General features: G+C 46.7%; 1 protein-coding gene across 3 annotated transcripts in view; it reads left to right on the top strand.

Moving 5' to 3' along the window:
* SEZ6L (seizure related 6 homolog like) overlaps nt 1-12,151 on the top strand; it is a 169,419-nt gene that overhangs the window by 115,651 nt on the left and 41,617 nt on the right. For all 3 annotated transcript variants that reach the window (XM_016129667.2, XM_016129668.2, XM_016129666.2), the window contains exons 7-9: nt 804-970; nt 1,834-2,028; nt 3,476-3,614. In XM_016129667.2, coding sequence (XP_015985153.2) covers nt 804-970; nt 1,834-2,028; nt 3,476-3,614 — 501 coding nt within the window. The remainder of the gene's footprint in view (nt 1-803; nt 971-1,833; nt 2,029-3,475; nt 3,615-12,151) is intronic.

The raw sequence follows: 12,151 nt of genomic DNA, 5'->3' as shown, positions 1-12,151 counted from the left end.
TTTAATAACAGTAAAATTGAATACCAATATTTTGTCTAACACATTTTATTTTTCATGGCACTTTATCCTGTCATAGCCTCAAAGCCCTCCTGTAGGATAGATAAGAAAGACATCATGATCTCTCCTTTCATAGTTGTGGAAACTGAGGCCCAAGATGTGTTGAGATTTGTGTAAACTCAGTCAGTGGAGAATCGGAAACTGGAAATCAGGATTCCTGACTTCTCACATGATGCACTTAGGAAACAAGAATCAGAGACGAAGGCTGTTAGAGACCAAATGTTTAATAAATTTGACTTGCCTACCTGTTCTGCCCTGGGTGCGGGGTAATGATGGTCTCTAATTCCCACACTCTGATGTAGGTGGGATTGTACCCATTTTTCAGATGATAAACAGAGGCTCGGTGAGGTGAAGTATCTTTGTCCAAAGTCACACAGCTCAGAAATTAGAGTTGGGACTCTGACTGTCTAACTGTATATAGCACTGTTTCATGAATGTTGTTAGCCCATTAATTCCAACTTTTCAATTAGTAATAATAATATAATATCAATTAATTCGCCTAGTTTGTTACATCATACGCATCACTTTCCCTACAACCTCAGAATCAATTCATGAGTCTGAGACAAACATTCCAAAGAAACGAAACAGGTTCTGTAAGGGAAAGCAACTTATCTGGGCAAATGAAGGGCAAAATCAGGATGCGAGTCTGGAAATGAGGCAGTGCTCACTGCGCTCCTGTCCGACTGCTGTGTGTCAGCGACCCAAGAATAACTCTCAGCGGCCCTCCTCTCCTTCCTTACTGCCAGGATGATGGTCTACAGTGGGCTGACCAACAAGTCCACTCTTCTCCACGACTCCCTTCCAACCGAGAGCGTCCCTTTTGAGGGCTTGCTGAGTGAGGGCAACAGCATTCGCATCGAGTTCACATCCAACCAGGCACGAGCGGCCTCAGCCTTCAACATCCGGTTCGAGGGTGAGGGTCTGCGGGGGCCTCCCCCTCTCCTGGGGTGGTGGTGTGGGGTGCAGGAGAAGCATGGCAGGGCTGGGGCTGGGTCCTGGGAAGTAGAAATCTGGCTGGCCAACGATGAGAGAGGCCAGTGGCCAAACTGACCCTTGGACTTTTAAAGGCAGACTTAGCTTTACTAATAAGGATGCCTACCATTTACTAAGAGCTAACTATGCACTCAGTGTCTTATATGCAGTGTGCATTTGATGCTCACCACATTGCAACATGAGAGCTGTTATTATCTTTTAGTAAACTGAGGTTAGGAAATTTGGGTGACTTGCCCAAGGCCACAAGTTTGAAAAAAGTGGAGGTAAGATTTCTGTCCAGCTTGAGCCTGGACCTATAAATTCTGCTCTACTCAGTGAAAGCCACCTCTTCCTCCAAGAAGCGTTAGTAAGGACCTCTCCTGCTCAGCCCTGGCCCCTTAAGAAAGGGTGCCATTGGGTATTGCATGTACCTCGGGGTTCTTTCAGTTCCGTCTTCCCTAAAATGATCTTTCTCTTAGACAAACTTACGGTTTCAAGTGGCAGGATTCTTATTTATGAGACATGAAAAGGATCCATGTGGGATGTTAAAAAGAATTGAAACGCAACAGTTCTGCAGGATTGAGTGGGAAGAGGTCCTTAGTCTCATATTAGATATGAAAAAAAATAACCCCCAGAAGCCAAATGAATGGTCCAAGGGCCCTCAACAGGTCAGTCAAAACGAGATCACAGGGTCTAGTACCCATTTCCCTTAGAGCTATCCTGAACATCTTCTGAGGCACAGCGCTGCGAGTGACCCTTGACTCATCTGAGCTACTGCCCGTCTTTTGTATCTCCCCACCCCAGCCTTTGAGAAAGGCCACTGCTACGAGCCCTATATTCAGAATGGGAACTTCACCACATCTGACCCTACCTACAACATCGGGACGATAGTGGAGTTCACCTGCGACCCCGGCCACTCCCTGGAGCAGGGTCCAGCCATCATTGAGTGCATCAATGTACGGGACCCGTACTGGAATGACACCGAACCCCTGTGCAGAGGTGAGTGGCCCGGCTGCCTTCTTCTCTTGGTGTCTGAGGAAATCCACCCCCTCAGATGAAAATGCCATGGCCCCAGTTTAGAGGCATGTCATTCTTTTTCATACTGAATTGAGCATTAGAACCCCTTCCAGAGCTCACGATCCTTTGGGTCATGTGTGCTGCTTGTCCTTGAGACAATTACACAATATGTTTTAAAAGGTGCCCCTTCCTCCAGGCACGGGCCCAGTAGGGCACAGCTTAGCGAAAAGATTCCTGCCTAGGTTTCAGCTACTCTGTACCTCCTTTGCTGTGCATTCTTGTTCAGTCACCACTCACCCAACAACACAGGGCAGTCCCGAGCCCGATTAATAATCATAATGATGATAGTTGTTAACAGGAGTGCAAGAACTGTGCTACAGGCACTCTGCCAAGGGCTCTATGCACATTCTCTGATTTTATCCTCACTACACCGTTACTATTGAGCCCATTTATAGATGAGGAAACAGAAGCTGGGAAATGACCTGCCTAAGAATGTAATGAAGGTAATTGGCAGAGGCGGGAATGGAACTTGGGTCTCCCCATTCTCAGAGACCTGTACTCTGAGCCCCTGGACAGTGTCGGCTGTGTAGAACCCTCACCTGCATGGGCCCCCAGTGCCCTGCTCTCCACGTTCAAGGCTACCAAGGCTCTCCAAGCCTGGATCGCTGTGGGGCATGGGAATAATGAAGAGAACACTTGCTCCTGGCAGCCACCACCTGGATGGTGGTTGGCGTGAAATCACAGCCTCTCTGTGGTGAAAGATTGATCTCTGTATTAAATGTGCTGGTTTAACAGAGCGGAATTTATTGGTGCTTTGGCCTCTGCCATGTTGAAAACTTTCCAAAGCGGTAAACAGAGTGGAATTTAAAGGGCCAGGTGCCAGGCGCAGCCACATCTATACTTCCAGGTCAGAGCTGGGGTCTTTCACAGGTATGTTAACTAATAATTACTGGGCACTTACCTTGTGCTAGGCACTGTGCTACATGTGACACCCATGAGCTCAATTAAGCTTCAGAATAACTCGAATGAAATCAGGAGGGGTGTCACTCCAGCTTTGCAGAGAAAGGAAACTGAGGCTTCAAGAAATTGCATGCCTTGACACAGAGCCAGTTGATAGCAGCAGCAAGACTAGAACCCAGCTCTACCTGGCTCAGCCACTACTCACCCTGCAGGGAGCAGGGCCGTTGATTAGTCATGCAGCGCTTTGAGCTCTGTCCTTGGTCCTGAAAGTACTATAGCTCCACCTTCATCAACCCTCAGCTGAAGGAGACAGGTGGCCATTCTTAATTGAATCATCCCACACACGTATGGACTGCCTGAGGTGGAGGCATCTTCCACCGTGACTGTATGACTTCATAGCCCACACTCTTAACTGGTATGCCATATTGTCTTCCCTATAAATAAAGCGTGTCTGTCTGTTCTTTTACAGCCATGTGTGGTGGGGAGCTCTCTGCTGTGGCTGGGGTGGTGCTGTCCCCAAACTGGCCAGAGCCCTATGTGGAAGGCGAAGATTGTATCTGGAAGATCCACGTAGGGGAGGAGAAACGGATCTTCCTAGATATCCAATTGTGAGTGTTTTTCGGTGAACCCCCAACCCAGCCAGACTGGAGAAGAAACTAGTCATGCTTTATTCTTCCCTCCAATATTAAATAAGCATCTACTATGTGTCAGGAGCTGTGTAAAGAACTGGGAGCCCAACAATTAAGGAGACAACATTATACACACAAAGAGAAAGTCCCTATGCTTGGGAAATTCTGTCTACCAAAAAAAGCAGGCATTAAATGAGGAAATGCACCAATAGTTGCACACTATATCTTGGATAAGTGATGTAAGGAATGGTGCATGGTGCTATGAGATTCTACAATGGGGATACAATATAAAGAGGAAGGTCAAAAAAGTCTTGCCCGGGAATCTAAAAGATAAGTTGGAGTGAATCCACCCAAAAGGAACAGAATATGCAAAGGCCCTGTGACAAGAGCAAGCACAGCAATTTTAAAGGACTGATGGGCCAGTGTGGCCAGAAGCAGGAGGGCAGAGTAATGTGTACTCTCCATACTGCAGAAGTTTGTTCCCTATCTGTCTCTCTCAACTACCCCAGAAGGTCCTTGCAGTCAGGGCCTGCTCTGATTTAGCTCTGTTCCAGAGTCTAACACAGAGCCTGACACATAGTAGGTGCTAAATGAAGAAACGCTATCATGAATGGACTTACTGGCTATGTGGCTATTTTCTGTACTCAGCGGGGTTACCTATTAGATGCCCCATCCAGAACTTTTCCCCACAAACTCCCCAGGGATTGGGGCTCTTACAAAGTTTGGGGAAATGCCTACTCTGGACCAGATGCAAAAGTGATTGCTCTCAACATATATAACTTAGGTAATTCTTACACAAAAAGACCCTGCCTGGTAAAGCAATTATCCCATCATCTGGATTAGGAACACCCAGCTAGCAAGTAGCAGAGGCGAAATTTGAATCCAGGCTTTTGCGGCTGCTCATTCATGCTCTTTCCACTGCCCCACGTGCAAATGGGTTGAGAAGGGAACAAAGATGGCTGCCGATGTCTGGAGAAGCAGAAGAAAGGCTTCCCCGGCAGACTCAGACACGGTGACGGGCTGCGGGTGGAGGGGACGTCTGGTGCGGAGGAGCCTTTCTGGATGTGGCAATGACCTCTGGGGCTCAGTTCTCCCCTCAAGCCCCTCAATAGGCTGCAAAGCAGAACTTAGAGGCTGTCTGACTCTGCGGAGGAAACTTTCAAGAGAAGAGGGAAATTATTTGAGAAATTTCGAGTGACTGTCTTTTGAGGCTGTCCATTAGAGACAGTGGAATGTCCTTAGAGATTGTCCCAGGACCTCCTATTCCAGGTGAGCAAAAAGATTTACAGAACCTAAATGGTTCCCTCTTGTGAACTTGGGGCCAAGCCAGCCTCGGTCAGAATTCCATCTCCTCTGCCATGCGACTTTGGGTTTCTCTCTGGACCCTGTTTTTTCTCATCTGTAGTAAGGGCCTTGGACATTAGTGTTTCTGTGGCTACTGAGGGAAAGTTTTAAGCATCCTTGGCCCATCGCCTCACTCACTCTTCAGTAAGAATTGCCCCCCTTTCTCCCATTCTCATCTCTCTGACTTTTAGAATCTGTAATAAAGTGTTTATTTATTCAACACATAATTTTTGAGTGTTTACTATAAACCAAGTACAGTTTTAGGCACTGGAAGAACTCTGATAGTTGTCCCTTCTGCAGTGAAGTTTATATTGGAAAAGAGTGGATTGAATGGTCTCTATTCACTCTGAAAAAAAATATCTGTGCACCTACTGTGTGCAAACGCTAGGCTTGGTACTGGAGGTGCAGTTGTGAGAAAAGTGGAAGAGTTTTTCTGCTCTCACTGTCTAGTGGGTGAGGCATTCAAGAAACTATATGCAGTATAATAAGGGCAATGGTATGTGGAGGACAGGCAGCTGAGGGAGCCTGAGTGAAATCAAAGAGGGCTTCCGAGAGGAAGTGACTACTAATCCGGAATGAAAGAGAAGGTATGTAAGTGAAGAGGAAAAAAGAAGTGTCCCAGTCAATGAGAATAGAATGCGCAAAGCCTGGAAATGAGAGAGAAGGTGGACCACTTAGTTACTTAAAGGAACTTCAATGTGGCTGGAGCATGGAGGTTGGGTAGGAGTTACAGAGAGTCCAAGGGAGGCTCTAAGGTCTTCTTAGCTGAAGCTTCAAACAGAGAATTTTATTCTAAAGCTGATTTCTCTAGGAAGACCTCTGTGGCTCCCCATCACTATCAAGATTAAGATAAATTTATGGTCCTGGTTTATGAGCCCCCTCCCAGAAGTTACTGGGCAAATCATCTCAGTCTTCGGCCAGGAAAAGGCGAAATCAGCTCCCGATTTCCTGACTTCTCTTGCAAAGGTCCCCTCCAGCTCCACTCCACAAGAAAGGGTCTGTGGTCCCCTCCCTTCTGCTGGGTTCAGCCATCCTGTCCTCACAGTGCACCTCCCAGACAGATGGTCTTGCTTCACCCAGATTGGCCTATGTCTCCCCTTGGCGTCAGAGGCCTGGATGAGGAAACGAGAAAATGGGAAACCTGCTTTCATCCCCTCCAGGCATCAAATATTCAATTAACCTTCAGCTTGACACCAAACGGGGTTTTATTTTCACAGCAAAGTCCTCAGTGAGGCAGCTGATGCAGGAACATGAAGCAGTTAAAGTGGAAACCCTTTCCCAAACCCAGGCATCACTGGCATTAGCACCAGGAAGGGAGCAGACTTTCTCTCTTATGGTCATCTCGGCACCCCTAGATGTGAGCGTTGACTGAAAGAGAAGACCCCTAGCTTCCTTCTTCCATGCCCTGACAACGATCCCTGAGCAAACCTGGACCCATCATCCAGCCTCTCTGGGCTTCACATTCCTTCTCTGCAAAGTAATGTGTTGCCTTAAGCCGACAGGATGCAAACTCAGACTTCTACAGGGCCAGGCTAGCAACGTCAAATGGGGATTTGGAGCTGGTATTGTCCATCCTACCAGCTGCACAGGCAAAACAAAACTTGGAGATATTCTAGACCAGGGGAAAGCTGGTAAATGTTCAATCACTGGCTTTCTTGGCAAGTAGGTGGGTGGGGAGCAGCACCCTGATTGGTAGCATTTGCCAGTTTCCATTGTTTAAATACGCCCACAATGGCCAGTTTTACCTTACGAACATAATGCCAACAGGCTCGCCAAATGCCTGGATGATTAGTATCGGGTCATATGACCCAGCACACTGACTATGAACTGCATTCTTCTCTTTCTTTCATACCCTGTACCCAAGTTTTTTATGCATCCTGTTGGTTCTACTCAAGAATCAAAATATGCCCAAAGTCCAAGTGCCTCTGGCACCTTCACTGCCCCTGCCACTGTCCAAGCCACCACCATCTCATCCCAGGATTGTCACAGCAGCCCTCTCGCTTTTGTCCCCTTCGAGACTATTTTTAACCCAGCACCCTGAGTGATCCCCTGACAACCTAAAGCAGATCACAGTAGCTCCATATTCTATCCAGGGTAAGAGCCGAAGCTCTTACCAAGGGCCCTCTGTAATCCAGCCATGGTTACTTCTTCCCACTCTCCTCCTCACTTTCTCCATTTGGCCACAATGGCTTCCTTGCTGTCCCACAAGCGTACCTCAGGGCCTTTGCACCGGCTCTTTTCGCCCCCAGGATGCTCTGCACTGATATCTGCACAGCTCTGCAGGTCTCTGCTCATAGACCACCTCTTCTGAGATGCTCCCCAACTCCCCTTATTTAAATTAGCATCCCCGTCACTCTCAATACTTTTACCTTGCTTTACTTTCCTCATTCAACATACCACACGTGGTCATATTTGTTGAAGTATGTCAACCTGCACCTCCTCCTGCACTTACAATGTCATCTCCATGAGAACAGAGGGTGTTTTTGTTTGTTTGTTTGATTCACTGCTGTAACCCCTATGTGTAGATGAGTGCCTGGCCCTTAGTAGGTGCTCAACAAATAAGAGTCAGTGAAATAAAGGCAACTCACCATGGTCATATGGCCATGAAATTTAAAAACTAGAATGTGAACTCAAATTTACATCCAGTTGGCTGTGATGCGCAAGGAGGGAAAAAGTCAAAAAAAAAAAAAAAAGAGAAAAGCCTCTGGGGATATGGCCTCCATTTATCAATAAATGCACATGTATTATATCTCAAGCAACCTGGTTAAGAAATAACATTTTGGCTAAAAAATTATCAAGCAAATTAACCCAGAAGACCCCTAAAAAAAGTTTTATATAGTACCAAAGGGTTTGCCATCACAGACTTAGAATTAGACTCTAGAGTGGGAGGACTTCAGAGGTCCCCAACACAATGCTCAAACCCACTGGTAGAGTTTAGGGACTGAGTGGGATAGGCTTTGGGGAGATTATCTTCTGGATGATCTGGACACCAGATGCTAAACCACAGGTGAAGATGATGGTGGGACCACAGACAGGCTTCAGGATGGGGCCAGCGAGGAGGGTATCATCTGCCCAAGGCAGCTTTCCCTCCCCCGCGGGCCACACAGCCAGCATCGTCCCAGGGCCTTAGGATTGGAAGGGACATCACAATAGGTTCAGTCCAGTTTCAGTCACCATGGACACAGTTGTGAAGACTGTGATTTTTGTCATCGGCCAAGTTCAGTTTGCTTCCACACACACTGACCGAGAGCCCACGGTGAACAGGGTACTGTGGCTGGGCTCGGGCCAGGAACAAGACAGATGCAGGGGGCTCGTGTCATAAGCCGACATGGCACAAGGCAAGAGGAAATACAGGGCCAAATGAGGAAGGCGAAAAAGCGTTTCTGAGAAAGCAATACCTAAGTCAGTGGTTCTCAAATGGGGCAGTTTTGCCCCCAGGGGATACTCGGCATTTCTGCTCGTCACATTTGGTAGAGAGCGGGCGCTATTGGGATCTAATGGGGAGAGTTCAGGGATGCTGCTGAACTCCGCAATGCACAGGACAGCCCCCCACCACAAGGAATTAGCTGGTCCAAAAATGTCAATACTGCCAAACTAGAGAAACTCTCATCTATGCTGAGACCTGAAAGACAGATAGGAGATGCACAAAGATGGAAGGGAACAGTGTTTCAGCAAAAAGGAACAACATATGCTAAGGTTCAGAAGCAGGAAAGCCCAACTTCTCTTCTCATTTGTCCATAATGTCGAATATATGCTAAGCATGTAATGCGTCCCAGGGGTTCACATCTCAGGCACCTTCGCAACAAGCGCATGCAGTGGTTTCTGTTATTACCTCTGTTTTATGGATGAGTAAACTGAGGCTCCACAATGTGGAAGAGTGGCAATGATCACGTGGCTGGGAACTGGCAGAGCTAGGACTCAAACCCTGCTTGCCGGGTCTCCAGGGTCTGAGGTCCTCACCAATGCTTGAGAGGAGCTGAAAGGAGCCCTGTGTATTTGGAGCTTAGCTATGCAGGAGGGGCAGCACCAATGAGTAAGGACCGCCAAGCAGCAGAGGAATCAGGCTAGGCCTAGAGACAGCATTGGGGAATCTGAACTTTCCCAAATTGGGTAGCTGTTAATAGGATTAAAGCTTTGCAGAAGGGAGCCTAGGCCTGCAGTTACCAGCCCAAGGCTTTCTCTGGCAAACTCTGGCTCACTCTTGGCAGAATGGCATCTGGACTTGGCACCTCTTTCCCTCCACAGAGGGAGTGAAAATAGCATCTCACCAGCAAGGGTTACATGAGGCCCAAGAGCTGCTGAGTTTAATTTATCTTGCTTGGTTTCCGCTGACAGTTTTAGTAAACCAATTTGAGTTTGATAGTAAAAATAATTCTGTCCTCAGGGCCCCTCAGCCCTGCCTAAGTGTTTGCAATTGTTATTCATCACAGTGGCGGGGAGGAAGGCATTTGCACTGCAGACTGAGCTGGGTAGGTGGCCCATAGTAGGCACAGAGCAGGGTTTGCTGAGTCATGAGGACACAGCCACGTGTGCCGGGCGAGTGGGGCCTTTTTTTCTCCCTCACCTACTGGGCAGGTCTATTGATGCTGTGGGCACTGAAGATAACTTCTAACTAGTCACCGTATATGAGGGACCTACTATGTGCTGGGCCCTGATCTGCATAGTTTATATCCATGAGCAATAATGAACGTGAATGTTATTATGTAGAGATAATAATTACATAATTTAGAGCTAATGTGAGTAGAGATAATTACAGAGGGGTGATTACCCAAATTAGAGATAATGTATGCAAAGCACATTGCATGGGGTCTAGTGCGTAGTTTGGCGCTTTCTGAATGGAGATTATGATTACCAAAAATCCTTATAAGGCAGATATTATTGTCATAACTTTATGGATTTGGAAATGACAGCACAGAGAGGTTAAGTGGCTTCCTCAGGTCACACAGCTAGTGGTGGACATAGCCAGGGTTTACACACCACTTTCAGTGATTTAAACAGCCTTTTGGGGAACCAGCTGTATGTCTCAGGGATGAAGTAGGCTGGCTCCCAGGCCTCCAGCAACTAACTCAAAGTTCAGAAAGGGAAGTAAGGCCATAAAGAGACAACCTGGCGAGAAGCAGGCGAAGTGCTGTGGCTGGCAGTGAACTAACTCAAAGTTCAGAAAGGGAAGTAAGGCCATAAAGAGACAACCTGGCGAGAAGCAGGCTAAGTGCTGTGGCTGGCAGTGAAGGGGGCGGAGAGGTTGTGGGTGCCGGATTTAACTCTGTGAGTTGTGGAAATGTCACAGAGAGGATGACATCTAAGCAGAACCTTTGAAGAATGTCAGTTGGCCAAGCTATAATGGGGGAAGGGGGCTTTCCGGGAGGGGCTCATGTGAGCAAAGGATTCAAGCAAGTAAAAACAATGACCATTTGACACTAAGCGGATGCCTGGAATTGCAGTATTAATTAGGACCATCCGCCTTGCACTGTTGGTGTTGGAGGTGGGAAGGAGGTGCATAATTTTAAAATGAATCAGAATCCCCCAGGCCAGTACCTCCCAGCTCCATCAAGAATCTGCCACTTACTTTAAAACACAACTGAGCATGCAACTTTTAAATCCATAAGGATGTGTTAAGTCTCTCTCTCTCTCTCTCTCTCTCTCTCTCTCTCTCTCTCTCTCGCGCGTGCGCGCGCGCACACACACACACACACACACACACACACAAATACACACAGAGTAAAGCATAGAAAGGAGAATAAAAGAACTAAGGAATTATTAGTGAAGGCATTATTAAATGAAAGAGCTAGGAAAGGCCCAGAGAGGGAAGGTAACTTACTGAGCATCACGCAGCAAGTCAGAGTTAGGACCAAATTGACAACCTGAGTGTGGCTGCAAGACCTGAGCACAGAGGCTACAACCTTGAAAATGCCACAGGGCAGAGAAGACACAAAAGCTTCATAGTCAAAAAGAGTCTCGTTTAAATCCTGACTCTTCTGCTCTGTGGCCTTGTCGAAGGTGGTGATAGCTGCTTCACAATGGGATATTTTGTTCACTTTATCCTCAGTGCCTGGCACATAGTAAGTAGTCAATAAATATCTGTTGAATTTTTAAAAGAGAGATGAGGAGTATGTAAGTTTATTAAATCATGTGTAAAGTTCTTAGTAAAGTTTCTGGCCTAAGGCAAGTTACCACAACTAACAGTTTTCACCCCTTCATATGCTAGATTTTATGCTAAACAGCGTGCATTACTTCATGGATAATGATAGCCATCATTGTCATCATCATCAAAATCAATGTCTAACACTCACTGAGTGCTTGCTATTTGCTAGTTACTAAGTGCTTTTTACCCATATAGTCATTTTACTCTTACAAAGAAACCTACATGATATTACTATGACTATTCCCTTTTTACAGATAAGGAAACAGGCTTGGAAAGATGAAGTCACTTGCCCAAGGTTATACAGCTAAGAAGAGGCTGGGTCAGGATTCAAACCCGTGTCTCCGGGCCAAAGCCAGTGTTATATTGCCCAGTGAATGGTAGTGAGGTGCTCCATAAGGGAGAAAGCCCTCGCCCCATCTTACAAAAGAAGAAACTGAGGCTCAGAGTGGTACACCCTCCCCCCCCATTTCCTGAGCACCTATTGCAGATATAAATACTAAGCTCCAGCTTGCCTTCCCTGGTTCCACTGCAAAGCCGAGCCCCAAATCTCTCCCCTTTTATGGGCCCCAGAACAGTTCTCTAACCAGGAAATAAAAAGACCTAATAACAAACCCCAATGACCATATGATTGATAGCTGCAGAATATTTCTCTTTAGCTGCTGCCAACTTGCTTTGTGCTAAGTTAATTCCAAGCCCTAAAAATTAAGTGCCTTGTCCAGAGGCACTTCAGCCCTTCAGAGATATAGCTATGTCAGGCTGCAAAAATTCAGCTTGAGAGCCAGACAAGGAGGGTGAGTCAAGAGTTAAGGATAGCATTGGCCCCAGGAACACAGATTTCCAGACACCAGCAGAAATTTAGGGACAAATGGCCATGATAGAAATAAAAACGTTCCAATCCATTAGTGGAGGGAAATGGAATTTCCCCAGAGCCAAAAGTTCTAAGGAGTCCAAGAAAGAATGGCCAAATTCATAGAACCCAAATATCATCATGTTGCCGAAGAGGAAACTGAGGGCCAGAGATGAGAAGAGA

This window comes from Rousettus aegyptiacus, unplaced genomic scaffold (assembly GCF_014176215.1).
Source record: "Rousettus aegyptiacus isolate mRouAeg1 unplaced genomic scaffold, mRouAeg1.p scaffold_m13_p_5, whole genome shotgun sequence".
NCBI lineage: Eukaryota > Metazoa > Chordata > Mammalia > Chiroptera > Pteropodidae > Rousettus > Rousettus aegyptiacus.
The sequence above is the reverse complement of the archived record's forward strand: the minus strand, read 5'-3'. Positions and strand labels throughout refer to the sequence as shown.